At 47.9% G+C, this 19,081-nt stretch overlaps 1 protein-coding gene and 1 non-coding gene across 10 annotated transcripts in view; both read left to right on the plus strand.

Annotated features, from left to right (window-relative positions):
- TBC1D2 (TBC1 domain family member 2) overlaps window positions 1-19,081 on the plus strand; it is a 45,055-nt gene that overhangs the window by 12,991 nt on the left and 12,983 nt on the right. For all 9 annotated transcript variants that reach the window (XM_036330238.1, XM_036330240.1, XM_036330246.1 and 6 more), the window contains 3 exons: window positions 6,264-6,397; window positions 9,453-9,649; window positions 16,193-16,588. In XM_036330238.1, coding sequence (XP_036186131.1) covers window positions 6,264-6,397; window positions 9,453-9,649; window positions 16,193-16,588 — 727 coding nt within the window. The remainder of the gene's footprint in view (window positions 1-6,263; window positions 6,398-9,452; window positions 9,650-16,192; window positions 16,589-19,081) is intronic.
- LOC118667785 lies at window positions 4,527-4,659 on the plus strand. Its single transcript, XR_004971378.1, has one exon. It is a non-coding gene; the product is annotated as a small nucleolar RNA SNORA66 (small nucleolar RNA).

The following is a 19,081-nucleotide window of genomic DNA, read 5'->3' on the forward strand; positions in this document are numbered from 1 at the left end:
TAACGTGGGGCACATATCCCACAGGGGGGCAACTTGATTTCTAAGGGGGGCAATTAGAGAATGAGTTGTTAACAGTGAATTTTTTGCATTTCTTATGGTTCTAGGGGCCTCATATACAGTATATCAATATATATTGTGACATTTATGCATTTCAGTTCTTTATTATATATTTTGAAACTTTATTTGCTATTTTTTCATATCACTTCATATTATTATTATTTTTTAACAATTTCTTAGTGATTTCTTCCTCAGTACTTCAACTGTCCTGTCATTCTTTTATTTTTCTCTTTCATAGATGCCATGTTCTTTGGAAGCTTATTTAGACGAAGTTAATGTCCTTTTAGGCTTCCTCCACGTGACTAGGAGTTCACTTGGAGATGCTTAGTTGGGGCATGGCCACAAAAAGGTCGGGAACCACTGGTTTAGGGGCTCTATTTTCAATTTGTGCTATTACTTTAAAATATTACATTCATTGTTCTGATTTTAAAAGTAGTGCATATTCTTTTTAGAAATTAGAAACATCCCAAAAGATACAAATTTAACATTATCCATATTCCTGTCACCCAGACAAGCATTCTTAGCTCATTTTCTATACACATACATGCATAATTGATATCATCTGAATGTAATGTGGTGATAGCTTCATAAATGTCTATATATGTCAAATACATCAAATTATTCACTTTTAATGTGTAATTTATTAGATGCCCATCATATATCAGCTACTTTTTCATTTAATGGTGTATTATATATACAATTTCCCATCGGCAGGCTTTGTTTTTATAGGTTATAAAAAGATAGCAATATGGCCTGGGCTTTGGAGTCAAGTTGCCTGGATATGTGTTCTGGCTCCGCCAGTCATGGGCTCTGGTATCCTTGGCAAGTTGTTTGATTTCTCTGTGCTGCACTGAAATTGTTAGTAAATATAAAATTCAGCAGTGCTTGCCTTGTATGGTTAGTGCAGTGGTTAACTGGTCAGTGCATGCAAACTGCTTTCGAACTGTGCTTGGCAATGGGTAGGCACTTAAATACAGAGTGGGGCAAAGGTAGGTTTACAGTTGTTCACATGGAAAATAATATAATAATTTATAAATAATAATACAAGAACAAACTTTCATGTACTCACAACTGTAAACCTACTTTTGCCCACCCTGCTGCTGCTATTGTTGCTCTTACTGAAGAAATGGAAGCTTTTGGGAATTCAGACTATACCCAATTCTGATCTATTTGGGTGCATACTTTTTGTGAGGACTTCATACAAACTGGACCTCTTAGAAAGCAGAATAGATTGTTCACTGGACTCGGATCAGAGACCCTGGCTCTGTGTGACTCAGGCCTAGCACTTCCCTCAGTCAGCCTCAGAGTTTGAGTTTGTGTGGGTAACTAGAAGGGTAGTGGTGCTGTTCCCAGGACAGAAGCAGGTTTTAGGGGAAAGACAATGAGTATTCTTTAGGGCCTAGAGGTTGACTACCCAACAGGCACTGCGTGGAGGACCTGGAACTCAGGAGAGCAATCTGAGCTAGAGAGAGACTTGGGGAGTATGGGGCATGGTTGAGCCCCCGAGTCCCTCCAGTGTGAGTGGACAAGAAGGGTGCCCTGCTGGAGATCGTCTCTAAGGAGGAGCTGGAGAGAACTGTGTGCATTGTGAGCCTAATGGGAGGTTTGAGGGGGCCTGAGATCTTCAGCCATCCCGCTGGTACACACTGTATCCAGGATGGTCTCACCAAGATTAAGCCAGGTTCGTGCCTGATGAAGGCCACAAACAACAGAAGTGAAACAGAGAACATGCAGAGACCAAGAAAGGAAGGAAGTTTCAGGGATTAGTCAGTTACCTCTTTCCTGACATTTGCAATAACCCACATAAAATGCAAGGGAACATTGCACGTGTCCTGGGGAGAGCCCAGTGAGTTCAAGGTTGCCCTTGTCTCCTGAATCCCCTGGCCCTGGCTGGTCTTAGAGCCTATAGTTGGGTCTGCCATGAGCCAACTATAGTCTGGGGAAGGGAGTAAGGGAGCTTCCAGAGCACCATACTGGGTGCTTCATACTCTCATTGAGTTGTCTGTTAAGTTCTCATGCTATGGAGTCAGATGTCCAGGTCTAATGCTCAGCCCCACCATTTACCATCTCTGTGGCTTTGGTTACTTATCCTCTCTGAACCTCAGTTCTCCTCTTGTGCAATGGAGGTGATAATAGTACTCACTCCATTGGGCTGCCATGAGGATTAAATGCATTGAATGTGTGTGTAAGGATGAAATGAGTTGTATTTCTAGTGTTTAGCTTAGAGCCTTGTCTGTAAAGGGCCTCGTTGTTGTGAATACATTCATCATCCCCACTGCAGGTGAGAAAACCCAGACTCAGAGAAAGGATAAGTGGCTTGCCCAAGGCTTTCTTTCCAGGACAAGCCTTTATGACCACTACCTTTCTGCTGACCAGGCATTTCAGACCTGGAGCTAAACCTACACAGAAAATGATCTATGAACTGCTCCAACCCAAGTCAATAAATTTATGAAGTGGAGTTGCCTCTTCCAAGCACAATAGTTTGGCTGGGTAGTGGCCACCTGGTCTGTGTCTGTAGAGATCAGAAGGCCCTTTACTGCCCTGAGGTTGGGGTTTCTATGCCTCTTATATCCCAGGGATGACTGTGAGCTCCTAGACATGTTGGGGAAGCTGCAATCCCTGGGCAAGGGGGAGTATGGGCAGCCATGATGGTCACCCCACCCAGCCACTTCCTCTGGCTGTAGGGATGTGTCTCTGGGTCTTCTCCAAGTCATGTGGCTTGTGGTTTGTGGTTTGTGAGATACATTTTCATGGAGCTCAACACAGGACCCAGCACAAAATGCTACTCAGTAAATCATGCCCCTCATCATTCTTTTTAATATGGCCTACCACCTTTTATTTTAACATGGAGAAAATAAGAACTGGGAAGGGGAAGTGACTAGCCAAGGAGTCGGGGGCTTCTTAAAATAGGACCTTAATAATAACAGAGTAAAAGGAGTCAGAGACCAAATTTTAAAGTCTGATAGAGTGTTGACTTCTAATTTCTTCTCTGTTCTTAATTTAACTTATTAATTTCTCCATTAAAGTAAAATCTCATTTTTATTTTGGACCCAACTATACCAAGAAACTGGATTTTCTTTTAAAGATAAGTTTCAGATTAAATAATTATTCTTTGAAAAAAATCAACAAACTTTTAGCTAAACAGACCAAGAAAAGGCATGACTCAATTACTAATATCAAGAACAAAAGGGGACAATACTACCAACCTTACAAAAATAACAGTATTATAAGGGAATACTAAGAACAATTATATACCAACTAGTTAGATAACTTCAATGAAATAGACAAATTCCTAGAAAGACACAAATTATTAAAACTGAATCAAGAAGAACTAGAAAATCTGAGTAGACCTATAACATGTAAGGATATTGAATTAGTAATCAAAAAACTATCCACAAAAATAAACAAAAACAACATCTAGGACCAGATAACTTCACTGGTGAGGTCTACTAAACATAAAGAATTCTTCACAAACTCTCCCCCATAAAAGAAGAGGAGGGAACACTTCCTAATTCATTTCATAAGGTCAGTATTACCATGACACCCAAACCAAACAATGGTATTACAAAATTCTTTGAATACCCAGAACCTTCACCTAGAATTTCTTTGTGTTTTTTCTAACACACCTCTTCAGAGATAGTATGGATTTTCAGGAGTCCCAACTTTATGTAAAATTTCAATTTCAACTCCACACTTTGTCCAAATCTTGTTTTCTTCCCTCCCTTGCAACCAAGGCTCTAGGTTTTTGGTATCAACAGTTAATCCCTAATCACAAGAAAAAAATCTGTATGTGTGGGTAATGGATGTTAACTAGACTTATTGTGGTGATCATTTCACAGTATGTACATATATTGAGTAAATATGTTTTATACCTGAAACAAATATAATATGTCAAACATATCTCAATGTAAAAAAAAAACAAAAACAACAAACAGTTGATCCCTGAACAGATTTATATCCTAGTCAACTCTCACGACAATAATGCTGCAAACAAACACTTCTAAATTCAGGGCGATGTTAATAAGCATTTACTTTGCACCCATCTTAGTTCAGTTGCTGTGGGCTAGGTTCACCTGGTCATGACTCTAAGCTGGTAAGATCTAGTTCTACCACATATTTCCCATCTTCCATGGCCACAGCTACCTGAGGCATGTTCCTCAAGAGGGCAAGCCCCACATGCGAGCACAGTTTAAGCCTATGTTCGTATCACATTTGCTAACATCCCTTTGGTCAAGCAAGTCACATGGCCACACAAAGTTAAGGGGGGAAGGGGAGGCACTCTGTTCTCATGGAGGTGGAGGAGAAAGAGCGAATACTGGCATACTTTGCTTTGTTACACTTCACAGGTACTGCATTTTTTACAAATAGAAGTTTTGTGGTAACCTGCATTGAGCACTTGTCAGCGCCAGTTTTCCCGCAGACTCGGCATTTTTTAGCAATAAGATATTTTTAAATTAAAGTATCTCCGAGTGCAAACTTGATCACTAACTCTGCATGATGTTGCAGAAGTGAAGGGAACCACGTTTGCTAAAGAAATTGAGGTGATAGAAGTGTATTAGCCTCAGAAGCTACTGAGGTGGTTCATTGTATCCTAGTACAGTATATAAAAAAAAATAAGTATCTCCGAGATATGCCTGTATTTGCTGAACAGTAATCTAATCTACCTGGTGATCTTTCTCTTTCCTTCCCATTTGAGTTTCACCTCCTTTTTCATATTTAGTGCCTGAGGACTTCTCTTCCTTTCCTGGGAATTCAGCTAAATATTTGTGAAATATGTTTTGTATTTATCTAGCATCTAGGTGTTTTGGAATAAGGGTTTTTCAGAGTAATTTGTCCCCCATGTGGGGGTAATGTAGCAGAGCCCGGATTCCAGCACAGATCTACAGACTTTCGCATCCTCTTTTTTTTTTTTTTTTTTTAAATATATTTTATTGATTTTTTACAGAGAGGAAGAGAGAGAGATAGAGAGTCAGAAACATCGATGAGAGAGAAACATCGACCAGCCGCCTCCTGCACATCCCCCACCGGGGATGTGCCCGCAACCCAGGTACATGCCCTTGACCGGAACCGAACCCGGGACCCCTCAGTCCACAGGTCGACGCTCTATCCACTGAGCCAAACCGGCTCCGGCCGCATCCTCTTTTTTGACCACGCTATTGCTACCCTTAATTAAGTGACTCTCCAGTGCAGTGTTTTCTACCTGTTGACTATGACCACAGTGGGAAATGGCTCAGCACACACACACACACACACACACACACACACACACACACGTTTCACATAATATTAACCTTCTCTAAATGGAGTATATTCTCATGTTTTTCATCTTGTTTTTTTAAATGCTGATCATGATACTAAACTGATTTTATAATCTACCAATGGTTTATAACTTGCAGTTTGAAAAACACTGACCTATAGAACTCCTTTAATCATTTTCTCTTCCTTGTTAACTAATTTTGGAATATGTCTACTTTTATATCTTTGCAAAGGAAAACTAAACTCAATTGAACTGTCTTTTTATCTGACTCACTATGACTTCCTCTGTAGTCTCTGGTCCTAAGTCAGCCTTTGGTGCTACCTACAAACCAAACAGGTATTGAGATTGCACTCGGGGCACAGGCTACCCCAGTGCCAGGTGCCAGCAGGCATGCAGGTATGTTAGTGCCCAGTTCGTGAAGAAAAGACATCACTTTATTCAGCCTAGGCAAGTACTTGGTCACAAGGTGGCCCATTCATGGAGCCACTGATGATATCTGAGCCAGGTAGTTACAAGACCAGATGAAGGTTTTAGGAAAGTTCGTTTGGCAAGTCCGTTCAGCATTTATTCCACACATACATAGCAAGGGCCCTCTATATTTCAGGCACTGTTCTATGCATTCAAAGTACTTTGGTGAACAAAACAGACAGACATCCCTACCTTCAATGGCTTATACTCCAGCTGCAAGATTGGGTCAGGGGCGTCAGGCTTATATTGTTTATAAGCACCATTGTGGACGGTGGTAAGCAATGAAATGATGAAAAGCAGAGGGGTGAGGGGGATCAGGAGTGGCTCAGGTGGGGTGCATCATGCAGGGTGCCTGGAGTCTCGCAGACTGATCAGGCCATGCCTGGGGGTAGGATACAGCCTGCGCTCTAGCACTGACAGCGGGGAGGAGAGGGGCAGAGTGGCAGGGCTGTCAGCCTCAGGCTCCTCTGTTTCCCTTCAGAAACACGATGTACAACATCCGAGGCAACAGGCAGGCCCAAGGAACAGGCCATGGACCTCCAGGGGAAGACCCTCTACCGAGCAGCGAGCCTCCGAGGGAGGAGCGGCCCTCATCCCCTGACCCCAGTGCCCCAGGTGAGCCTCTGCCCAGGGCTGAGCTGCCTTCAGAAACTGAGTGCCCGTCTGCCCAGAAACCAGCATGTGTGCTTTTCTGTCAACCATGGGACTCTCCGGGCACTCCTTCTGGCTTTATGGGTCTAGTAGCAATGATTGATTATTATTGTTGTTGTGAAATATACAGAACATAAAATTTAACCCGTTTCAGGGGTACAGTTCAGTGGCATTATGTACATTTACATTCTTCTGCAAACAACACCCCATCCATCTCCAGAACTCTTCATCTTCCCAAACTAAAACTCAGCCATGATTCTTGAAGTAATAAAGGAAAATCTCACTTTCTTACTTTTTTTTTAATTTATAAAGAAAGAATATAAAAATGCCTTTCTATGGCGATTAAAATTCGTCAACTCTGCCTGAAGAAGCAGAGCAGATGGCCTTTAGGTCCCATCCAGCCATTACATAGCATTTGATTGTTTCTTTCACAAAATGTGAGTGACCCACACCATGGGGGGGGGGGGGGGGTGATGCAGGGAGGTTGGCTTCTTCGATTGGTGCCCTTATAACTTAAACAGTTGGGAGAAAACTGACTGAGGCAGCACTGTGTGTTCTCATGGCAGAGAGGACGCCTGGGCCCTGTAGAAGTGACTCAGGAAAGGTGCCCTATGGGAGCAGTGCCTGGGGACACCCCGCAGGTCACAGGAACAGTGCAAGAGAAGCGAATCAGTAATAATAATGAAACTAGCACTTACATATAGTAATTTGTGCCACTAAGCACTTTGGGATCGGGGTGAAGGGGGTAATAGTTGTATTAGGATATAATTCACATACCGTACAGTTCAGTGGCTTTCAATATATGCACAGAGTTATGCAGCCATCACCATAGTCAATTCTGGAACAGTTGTAATTACCCCCAAAGGAAACCCTACATCCCTCAGCCATCAGTCCCAGTCTCCACCTCCCTCCAACTCTAGGCAACCACCAGTCTACTTCCTATCTCTGCAGACCTGCCTATTCTGGAGAGTTTCTACAAATGGAATCGTAACAGCATGTGGTCCCTGCTGTCTGGCCTCTTGCACTTAGAACCGTTCAGGTTTCAGCCATGTGCACTAATCACTTTACTTGCAGAAGCTGTTTAAACTTACAGCAACCCGAGCGAGCGAGCGAGCTACTGTTGTTACTAATGTTACTCATTTAGGAAACGAGGGAACCGAGGACGAGGGCAGGAAAGGGGAGTGACTGGCTCACGGCCGCACAGTGAGTGACAGGCCAGGATTCAGACCCAGCACTCCGGCCCCATGCCGCGGCTGAAGCCTCCTTTTCTAAATCAGTGATTTTTTAAAACTACATCTTTATTTTCATGAAATCTTGATGCCATAAACAAAATCTAATATACAAAGCAGGTAAAAGCTGAGTTGGGTCAGGGGTTGGAGTCTGGGTTCCCCTTAGCCCTTCCCGGCCAGCCATGAGGCACTCCCATGAAATCCTAGGGCACTGACTGAGAAACGCTGTCTTGGGCCTCGTTTTCTCCAGCTGTAAAATGAGCTCAGTGATGCCTACGCTTCCTGCCTGCAGGGCTGGTGGGCAGCAGTGTTTCAGAGGTCAGCAGGGCTGCAGGGCTGAGCTGCAGTCTGGCTCTCCCAGAGCCTCTGGCCAGGAAGGGATGTTCTGGCATTCCTTGGAGCCCTGTGGCTGCTCTATCCTCAGCTCACCCAGATTTCTCTAAAGTGTGGAAACAAGACTGATCTCTTCTTTTACCCAACAAATTCAAGGAGTTTCTGGTTCCTGTCACCTACTAGATCTTTATCTCTTCAAACCCTTTTGCCTGTCCCTCAGCCTGGGCCCCAGAAGAAAGATGCTAAGTCATTCAGCTTGTCCTCCAAGCCCTACCTGTCCTCTCCCCTGGGATCCCACGCCACATCCTTATTTTTCACATCTTAGTCTCAAAAGAATTGGGGATAGCTTATTAAAATGCGTATCTGGGGAAAGACAATGACTTAATAGGGTTAGAAAATTTAGGTAAGATCCTTCAGAGTAGCCAAGGGTGGGCAGCAAATGTGGCTCTGAGCTTCTCAGCAGCCATGCAAAGAGGGAGATACAAGTGGTTAGCTTATTCCCAGGGTCCACAAGGATAAACACGTATTTTCTTGGAAGAAGCAAAGCCTTTTCTGGCACTGAGGGCTGAGGAGAAATTCTGCTGGGGCCTCATAACTGGCAAGATGTGTCTGTGCCATGTAAACAAGATCCTCAAGGTCCCTTAACCATATAATCAGGCGATTAAATGTCCCTGGTTGCAACTGATGGCAGAGCCCTAAAGCAAAGGCTGGGGACAGGGCAGGACAAGGCGGCTTGAGTGAGTGGATTTGATTTAAGAATAAAATTTGGCTCTGGTTGACAGTGGTTTTCAGTAAAGAGCCAGGTAGTCAATATCTGAGGCTTTGTGGGACATGTGGTCTCTGTTGCAAGTACTTAGTTCTGCCCTTATAAAGTGAAACCAGCACAGACAGTGCCCAAATGAAGGGGTGTGGTTGTGTCCCAATAAAACTTTATTTACAAAAACAGGCTGTGAGCTAGATTTGGCCTGTGGGCCATCAGTTGCTAACCCTGGCTGTAGAGGAAATAAAAGGACTATGCAGCCTCGAGGGAAATATGTCTCCTAACTTAGCTTATAGTAAGAATCAAAGAAGAGTTTGAGCTGCTCTCTGGGGAAAGAATGCAGAGTACAGATATTCCTATCAAGAGACAGGTCTTTGATAGAGGTGGAATCCTGACAAAAAACAAGACATTCCTTCAGGGCTTGTGACTGAGGGGATGACCACCTGGCAAACAGAGCCCGTGCAGGTGGGGATCTGAGAGGATGGGCTGGTGACCTGGCCAGCACAGTGTAAATAATGTTTATTAGGAATTAGAAATGCAGATTCGCAAGCCCCACCAAGGCCTGGTGAATGAAGAGCTCAGGGTGTAGGGTCCCACAGTCTGCATTTTACCAAGCCTTCCAGGTGCTTCTGCAGCAAGCTCATTTGAGAACTGCCAAGGCCCCGGTCATAACCTCTGTGTTTCTCCTCTTGATCAGGGAAAGATCCAGGGGAGACTCTGAAGCCTGCACCCAAATCCTCTCTGACTGCCAATCTCATTCAGAAAGCCAAACGCCAGAACAACACCTTCCCGTTCTTTGCTGAGGGACTCACACGGAACCGAACTGCCCAGGAGAGAGCCTTGGTCTTGGAGCAACAGGTTCTGATGCTTACCAAGGAGTTAAAGTCTCAGAAGGTGAGCTCTGCCCTAGGCTCCAGGAGACCTCTGGGTGTAGGCCAAACTGTGGGTGGTTGAAAATACTGGCTGTTGATTACTCAGGGACACGGTGTCACTCAAACAGAAAGCCGCTAAGGGCAGGGTCTCTGGAGGCCTACTTTAATAATTGCCTCTCAGGCCCCTCCTGAAGGACTGTGCATGGTCTGCCCCCACACCCGAAGAGGGACAGTGTGGAGGAGAGTGACCTGGATCAGGGTCCTGGGAGGTGCCACCAAAGGAACCCGGGATCTTCACCAGGCAGCCGGTAACTGGGCAGGATCTCTGAAGGACTGTCACAGGACAGAGGGAGCAGGCAGTTCCTTTGGCCCTGGGGCTGAGTCAGGCCCAACAGGGAACAATAGCAGGGAGGAAGATTTAGGTTTAATAGAGAGAGAAGTTAATGACAGCAGTTAAAAAAAGAAAGCTGCATGTTCATTGTAGAAAACAAATCACATGTATACACAGACATGATAATCATTAAAAAGCCTACAACCAGAGGGTAGATCGTGTTCCCACCCAGGGCTACCTCAGGAAGCAGTGAGGGTCCCATGGCAGGAGGGCAAGGGCGGCTGCAGCACCGGCAGCAGCCTCTCTAGCTAGAGCAGTGCCTGATCCCTGGACCAGCACAGCTTAAGTCCCAAACCCAAACCCAAGCCTGGGTTTGAAAAGAAATCTGGACTGTAAAGAGCACTTCTCCTTTCACCATATCCTACCCTTATTCTAGGAAATCTGGGTAGCCTCCCTTGACTTTGGCCAGTCCTTCTAAGGCATTACGAATTGTCAGATGAAGCTGAGAGGCCCTGGGACACCGAGATTTCACTTAGGTTTGCCCCTAACAGCTCTGCAGCTATGGAGGACCGACCATTCTTCAGTAAATGCAGGCGAGGTCTTGGAGATTAGTAAGGGCCACCCAGGCTGAGGGCAATTCCCCTGCAGTCTGAGTGAAAATGTCAGGAGGAAGTTGCTCAAGCATTAAAGAATTAGACTTTGTTACTGGTTCACTTGCCAGCAAACCTCATTCCTGTTCTTGAGTAGGTAGTGGGAGGAGAGCAAGTCTTGTGGGTTAGCTTTTGACCCACAATATGAATGGATTTGCATGCTCTCTGACCCATCTCACAAATGCTCTTTGGTCCAGTGCCGTGGTCGGCAAACTGCAGCTCGCGAGCCACATGCGGCTCTTTGGCCCCTTGAGTGTGGCTCTTCCACAAAATACCACGTGTGGGCGCGCATATAGTGCGATTGAAACTTCATGGCCCATGCACAGAAGTCGGGTTTTCGGCCTGGGCGAGTCTATTTTGAAGAAGTACTGTTGATATTTGGCTCTGTTGCCTAATGAGTTTGCCAACCACTGATCTAGTGGGTAATTCAGAGCACAGGCATTTAAATAAGAGGGTGAAGATCCCAATTCAAGCCCTGAGCAAGTCTCTTAACCTCTACAGCCTCAGTTTCCTCCTATATAAATGGAGTAATAGCCATGTTTCCTGGAGAGGCCTGTGTCCAGATTCAAAAAGCCTGACTGATGCCTGGCCAGCAGTTGCCCAGCAGATTCGGACTTTGATTATTTTGACTACTGCTAGCATTCCCTGCCTTTTTTGTTGATTCCTTCTGGCCTTTGAAGGGATGACACACACGCCTGAGGGGCTCTGAGAAGGACGCTCCTGAGGAGTTCTGGGAATCAGACCTGAGCTGTTGAGGGCTTCCAGGAATGTGCTTATGGGGCATAGCAGTGAGGATGGAGGGCCGGCCTTCATTCACGCTAGGCAGGGGGATCCCCAGCCCAGCCAACTCTGGGGTTTCGCCTCCAGCCCAGACACCAAAACCAAAGAGGGGAAGGAGAAAAGGAGACCAACTCTTGGCTCAGAGGGGACGGAGGAGGCTGGCACAACCTTGGGATGCTGAGCCCTAGGGACTCAGAAATGCAGGTTGGAGAGCAGCTCTCCATCTCACCCTCCCAGTGCAGTCCTTCAGCTGGGAAAACAGCTCCCTGGGCCTCGGGGCCCACATCTACCAGATGCCCCTCCCATGGCCCTTCAGTGGGAAGGCACTATCTTTCTACCTGAGGCTACAGGGGACATGGGAGCTGGGGTCGTGCTCTAGCCCAGACAGACAGGTGGCCATTGCCAGTAACTTTAGTGATCCTTTACAAATTTGTATCTCAAATTCTGTGGGATCTATGGGGGGCCCTGGTCTTTTTCTCCAGGTTCAGGACTGTCATCACAGGCTGCCTCCTCCATGTTCTCATGGTACAGCCCAGTATCAGACACAACTGCTCTTCAGAAAAAATGGCACGAACTTTCTGGGCCTCCCTGTGTCATATTAAACCACAGGGTGACTCCAATACCCATTAAGTCATTATCTACCCCAGGCCCCTGCAATGCTGGCCCCACAGAGATTTGGACTCAAGAAGATAGTAAGTACCAGACGGCTGCTCGGCCAGGTGACTCTGGCTCGGTGCCCTTGGAGGCGGCAGGATTGTACCCAGCCTGAAGGCCGTCTGCTCTGGCAGGTGGAAGGCTGTTGTTTGTGGTGCTGTTCACCATCTGTTGGCTGCTGGGAATGAGGGACTCCTCCCGGGTCCTGCCTGGGGCCCTGTAGAGCCAACCTAACTCACGCAGGATGACTTGGTGAAGGCATGTACTTCGTTTAGGGAACAGTGGGGGCAAAGAGCAACACATTATTTCCCTAGAGCCCCAGCCAGATTTCAGAGTACACTCCCACTGTACAGGATGCAGACGTTAGCGTGCACTCCACATGTTACCTATTCACCATCAATAGACACTGGGTGGGTTGTTTACACCTCTTGGGTATTGTTAATAATATTGCCATGAACATGGGTTATTTCCATTTTCAAAGAAATTGAAAGAAGCATTTCAATGTAAAATTCATGAACAACTCATCATAAAGAAGTGAGGGATCCTGGATTAGGAGTTGGGAGCACTCTCTCATAGTGTGCTTTTCCACTCGTGGAGATATACCACGTCCCTTTAGTCCTCTCCCTTCTCCTTTCTTCAGTCTCTATTTGGCTCCATCCCCCACCCCTTCCTTTCTCCCTATCTCGCTGTGGGGCAGGGATTCTGGGGTGGGAGGAGAACCTCCTGGGCTGTTGTCTTGGTCTTGGATTCTGAGAGCCAGATGTGGGGAGGAGAGACAGCTAAATGTAATGAAATGGGCTTCAGAGTTGACTCTCCCAAAACCTTGGGGGCGGGGGGCGGGGGGCGTATACCCACCTGATTCTGAGCCTCAGGGAAGTCTGAACTGTGGTCTGTTGGTATTTCACAGGCAGTTACCAAGGTGATCTCCAAATCTCAGCTGAACCAGAAAATGATTGGGCTTCTCAGTTTATCCTGGAGCCACAGGAATGTTAATCTCTCTCAGCAGGGCCCTGGGAAGTGATTTCTTCATTCCTGACATTCTGGTTTGGTTTGCAACCCTCCCCCACTTCCTGAAACACCCAAGCTCCTCACCTGCTCTTTCATTCAGCTGCGGCTTTGCTTGAGCTGTTGATTCAGTTATCTGGAACAGCGGTCGCCAACCCGTGGTCTGTGAGGTCCAAAAGATTGGCAACCGCTGGTTTAAGGAAACCTTTGGAGCAGCGGTCGCCAGCTGGTGGTTCGTGGACCACTGGTAGTCCGTGAGGTCTGAAAATTTGGCGACTGGTGGTCTGGAAAGCCTTCCCAGCCATCATCTCCCACCTGCTGACCCTCATCTCCCTCCTGCTGCTTGGCCATCTCTGGCCCTTTCCATTCTTTAAACTGATCTGCCTTTCTGTAGAAGGTGCTGATCTTCTCCCCACCGCCACCCCAAGCAGAAGTCATTGCTCTCTGCTCTGGGCCCCCACAAACACCTTGTTTCCCACTGTTGCAGGAAATCGCTCTATTAGTGGTTCACCTTCCCTCCCACCTGCTAGGCCCCTTCTGAGCCCCAGCAGTTGGCCCAGGGCTTTCTACTCAGTGGGTGCTTGATGAAGGTTGGATGGAAGAGAGAAGCAGAGAAGGGACAGTCACTAGTACTGAGGTGTCAGAAGATGCACACTAATTTTGTCTTGTCATTAACTTATTACATAAAATCATGATTTGGGGCAGTTCTCCAAAATAGAATTGTTCTTAGCCAAGAAAAAAAAAATTAAGGGCTTTAACATAGACAGTTACCACCTGGGAGCTCAGCGTGTCCCCACCTATTGCTAGTGGAAGTGGGCTTCTTGCAATGTCACGAGAACATGAAATTTCTGAGACTTGCACAGGAGAATGAGTGGCATTTATTTGCACTCATTAAACCCCTGAGTTTCCAAAGTCTCCTCTCCTCCGTCCACCATGGAAAAAGTGTAGCTGTGTCCTTAGCAGAGCTAGGATTAAAGCTGTTGCCCAAAGTCTCTGTCCCACATTTGCACAGTCCACTCCAGCATCAGGCTAGCCCAGTGATCGGCAAACTGCGGCTCGACAAACCACGGCCTGCGAGCCACATGTGGCTCTTTGGCCCCTTGAGTGGCTCTTCCACAAAATACCGACTTCTGCACATGGGCCACGAAGTTTCGATCGCACTGTACGTGCGCGCCTGCACGTGGTATTTTGTGGAAGAGCCACACTCAAAGGGCCAAAGAGCCACATGTGGCTCGCAAGCCGCGGATTGCCGACTACGGGACTAGCCTAACTTGTGTTCCAGCTGCAGTCCATCAGTCCATTGCGTATGTGATCCACATGACCCAGGACCGTGCAGCTTCTAGGAGCACGGGTAAATGCAGGGAAACGGAGCAAAACCAGAGGAAGAAGAGAGAATTCCTTTGGGGATTTTAACCTCAGATTTTGAGTCTGCAGCAGCCCCACCCCCTCTGGCCAGTGATCTGTGTTCAGTGATCTGTGTTCCAGGTTAGACTGACAGGCTCCTTCCCTGGGTCACCCGACTTTACTGCCTGTGCGTCCATCTCCCCCAGTGGTTTTCAGGGAATGAACTGGTGGTTCCCTGGGGAGTGTGAAATCACAGCTTCCTGGTGAAACTGCCCAGATGGCCATGCTTATAGTGTCTGGCCTTCCCTTTGCTCCTTTCCTACTATTAATAACTAGCTAATTACAACAGTGTCTGATACGTGTCTCCAGGAAACTGTGTTTTTCCAGATGAGGCTGACACAGAGCACAGCATTGGCCTAAAGACCCTCCCTACAAGGTTCACAAGGTTGGAGGTTCATGTGGTGCTGGTGGCTGGGCTACCTGGCTTCTGATCATCTGATCCTGGCCCTGAATGAATCCATACCGTGCTTTGGGGCAAGAAAAGTCCTGGGGAGGGTGAAGGCTCCCAGTCATGGGGAGCCAGGCTGAGCTTGAGTTTCCATGTGAATCACATGCTTCGCCAAGGAATAAATCGAGGTCTGTTGCTCTCTAGCGCTCCCTTGCTCCAGCCTTGCAGGCCTCGCTTGGTGGGCTTCGGGAGCTGGGCACGAATGGATTGAATGAGGCTTTCTGTGTGTGGCTTAGGTGAGTTTTGTCGATGTGTTTCCTCTCTATTGCTATCTCAGCTCGTAGCAACAGCTTGGGTGCTCTATTCAGAAGGATTCTGAGGCCTCAACTCGGCTTAGCAGGAAGGAGTATTGAGGTTATTACACCTGCCACAGGAGTGAGAATAGGGAAGAGCAGTGCCCGTGTGCCACGGCACCCCTGCTGTCATTACTGACCAAGCACAGGCCTTGGAGTCTGGGTAATTTGGGATTAAATTCCACTCTGCTCTGCTGGGCCTCAGTGTGTTCATCTCCGAAATAGACAGGTGTTACTCAGGATATGGGCTCAGCTGCTGTAACAAAGAAGCCTCAAAGGACTATGACCTAAACCCATGGTCGGCAAACTGCGGCTCGCGAGCCACATGCGGCTCTTTGGCCCCTTGAGTGTGGCTCTTCCTAAGCCTTAGGAATATCCTAATTAAGTTAATAACAATGTACCTACCTATATAGTTTAAGTTTAAAAAATTTGGCTCTCAAAAGAAATTTCAATCGATGTACTGTTGATATTTGGCTCTGTTGACTAATGAGTTTGCCAACCACTGGCCTAAACCAATTTGGAAGTTTATTTCTCTCTCACATTCTCATGGAAGAGCCCAGAGGTAAGTGAGCAATTCTGAGCTGGTAGGGCAACGTTGCCATCCTCCACATGCAACTTCTGCTGGGAGCCCCACATGGCTGCTGTAGTTCTTGCCTTTTCCCAGCCAGAAGAAAGGGGAACTGGACCAGAGAGCATAGGTGTAGTGGTTTCAAAGGTATCTATGACCCAGAGCTGCCCACACCCGGTATAGGTTGAATTGTCACTTGGTCACACCCAGCTGTAAGCTTAGCTGGGAAATGTAGTCTTGAACTGAGAAACCACGTGTCAAGTTAAAACTCTTGAGTGGAAAAAGAGAGAATGGGGGCTGAGATGAGATGACCAAGAGGGTGATGCTGGCCACCACCTGGGGCCGTGAGGAGAGCTGGTGAGAACACATGCTTCACCTCTGGCGCCTAGTAGTCCTTCCCTGTGTTCACAGGCGCTTTGTTTCCCTGTCCAGGAGCTGGTGAGGATCCTGCACAAAGCTCTGGAGGCCGCACAGCAGGAGAAGAGGGCAACCAGCGCGTACCTGGCAGCGGCGGAGGACAAGGACCGACTGGAGCTGGTGCGGCACAAAGTGCGGCAGATCGCAGAGCTGAGCAGGCGGGTGGAGGCCCTGGAACAGGAGCGGGAGAGCCTGGCCCAGGCGGCGAGCCTGCACGAGCAGCAGGTGCAGGAGCTGCAGCAGCATGTGCAGCTACTCATGGACAAGAACCAGGCCAAACAGCAGGTCATCTGCAAGCTGTCTGAGAAGGTCACCCAGGACTTCATACAGCCCCCTAACCCACTCCTTGTGCCTCCAGACGCTGCCAACAGGGACTTCCTGAGCCAACAGGAAAAGATGGAGCATCTGAAGGTAGGGCCATGCCCTCCAGGCCCAGCAATAACCCTTACTGCTGGAATGTTCATATTTGACATAGATGTTGGTGGAAATATTGCTACATACTTCCTGACCTTCTTAACCAGAAGGCCCAATGCAATTTGATCTTTTCATGGCGTCCTAGGCTGAAAAGGAAAGGTATCTCTAGCTTAGCAAATTAAGAAGAGCCCAAGATGGGTCAGAACTCCTGAGGACTAGACCACCTATACACCTGGGGCCTGTCCTGGTCAGATTCCTTGGGTGTCACGCTGATGCCCTGGGGAGCCTCCATGGTTCCAGGGCGGCCCTCCCCCGGCAGTCCCGCACACAGAACAGGTGACCTGTGGCTGGTGTGAGCTGCTCACAAAGGCACTCATCCCTGCACCTATGCCACATGCTTCACCTGCATCCCTTCATTCAGTCCTCGGACCAGCCCTGTGACGCTGTCACTCATGCGCTCCATGTGCTGAGGCAGTGGGGGAATTGGAACTGGGTTGGAGCACACGTTTCTGACTAGTCTGTCTGCTCTTCTGCCATCTAGCTTTGCCTCCTCTAGCTACTGCCTCCCCCTCGCCCAGGCTGTGGCCCTCACCAGGGAAAGGCTGCCCCAGCCCATAGGCTCCAGCTGTAGCACGGGAGGCAGGAACTTTATTTTAGTCATTAATGGGCTGCTGCGTCCTCTCTAGAGGGTAGTGACAAGAGCTGCCAAACAGTTGGAGGCCTGAGGCTTGGGGTAGGTGCTCACAGTCCCACTGTTCCTGAAGGCAGCCAGACAACCAGCCAGGCCTGCCCCAAACCCTGCCCCTCGCAGCCACACACGTATACATATGTATAACGGGGAATTCCTGTGCTGCTGCAACAGAGAACTATTTGTAGGGAGCAGGAGAGAAATCCAGGTGCTTTTTTGAAGGGGCAGATGAGAGAAATGGACTCACTGCATGCTTCCCGCCTGCCCCAGAGAGCTGCCTGGAAGCCTGGACTCACCTAGATAGACTGGGCGTGCCTCTGAATCTGCATGTGCAGGAATTTATCAGCAAGCCCAGACACGAGGAGCCTCTGGTTATGATTCACATCAACCAGACTTGTATTTGTAGCTGATCCTCAGAGGCCCAGCATCTTGTGCTAGGAAGACTTGCATGTCTAGAGTTCTTAGCTGCCATTTTCTTGCTTGCCCTGTGATTGAGAACAGCCAACTTTAAGAAAATGCCCCCTTATTGTTGAAGCTGTTTGATAGTAGAATCATCAACCTTGAATATCAGAACTGGAAGGACTCAAAAATCTAGTCTGCTCCCCTCCCCACCCCCGCCAACCCCCATTTCTGGCAGAGACAGCGAGTCCTGGAGAGGTGAAGGGACTGGTCCAGGGTCACACAGCACAAGCAGCAGAGTCACAGCTAGATCCCAGGTCTCCCCACACCCAATCCACTGCTTTCCCCACTAGCACCCTAGTCTACACAGCATTCCCCAAAGAAATGTCCCAGGTTCCTGATCCCTGTGAACGCAGGCAGGCAGACTCCTTCCTCCGCTCTGTCCCCTGTCCCCTTTCTCCACTTGTGTCTTCTTCCTTTGCTTCACTGGTGACTGTCATGTGGCTTTTCTCTCCTCTGAGATCTCTCTTTTCTCCCTGCAGTTCTAAGCCAAGAAGAACACTCCAGGGAAGGGCGATGAGCTGAATGGGAACACTCCACCCCACACCCACAGCTGTTCCAGGGGTGCTCAACCCTGCCCTCCCTCTCTACCCGACACAGCATGTCCCTGGGCCTGGGATGAGGAAAGAGGGATGAGAACAGGAGGCAGGACCAGGTGGTGGTGCAGAGCACACTCCAGCAGCAGACTCCAGTGTCCTTTCACCCCGCAGTAACTTTCGGTTCCTATGGTGGACCGAACACAGCTGGGTTTGTCCTGCCTCCCTCCGTCCCATCTGCATGACTGAGGAGAACTTACCTCTCTGTGCTTGTTTCCTCATCTGTAAAGGGAGAATGTTAGCACTTCAATATTTAGCCCACGGCGCTGTGGTCAAGATGAAATCATGTGCAATAATGAACGTGGGGAGAATGGGCCTGGCACTTAGTAGGAACTCAGGTGGCTGGTGGTTCTTCTCTCTTGCCTGGAGTCTTGTTCATTTTCCCAGGCACTTGGGAAGAATCCACAGTAGCAGCAGCCAGAGATCTCTCAGCAGGTGGAAGGGAGTGCAGTGGGTACAAGTCACCCTCAGAGAGGTGAGAACTCCAAGAGGGAGATGGCACATGCACTGCACTTGCCCCATGCCATCCTTGCATCAAAGGGTCTCAGGTCTGATTCCCAGTCAAGGGCACATACCTGGGTTGCAGGTTCGATCCCTGGCCCCAATCGGGGTGCGTGCAGGAGGCAACCAATTGCTGTGTCTCTGACATCGATGTTTCTCTGTCTCTCCCTCCCTCTCTTCCACTCTCTCTAAAAATCAATGGAAAAATATCCTCGGGTGAAGATTAACAAAAGATAAAAATAAAAG

This window comes from Myotis myotis, unplaced genomic scaffold (assembly GCF_014108235.1).
Source record: "Myotis myotis isolate mMyoMyo1 unplaced genomic scaffold, mMyoMyo1.p scaffold_m19_p_12, whole genome shotgun sequence".
Lineage (NCBI taxonomy): Eukaryota > Metazoa > Chordata > Mammalia > Chiroptera > Vespertilionidae > Myotis > Myotis myotis.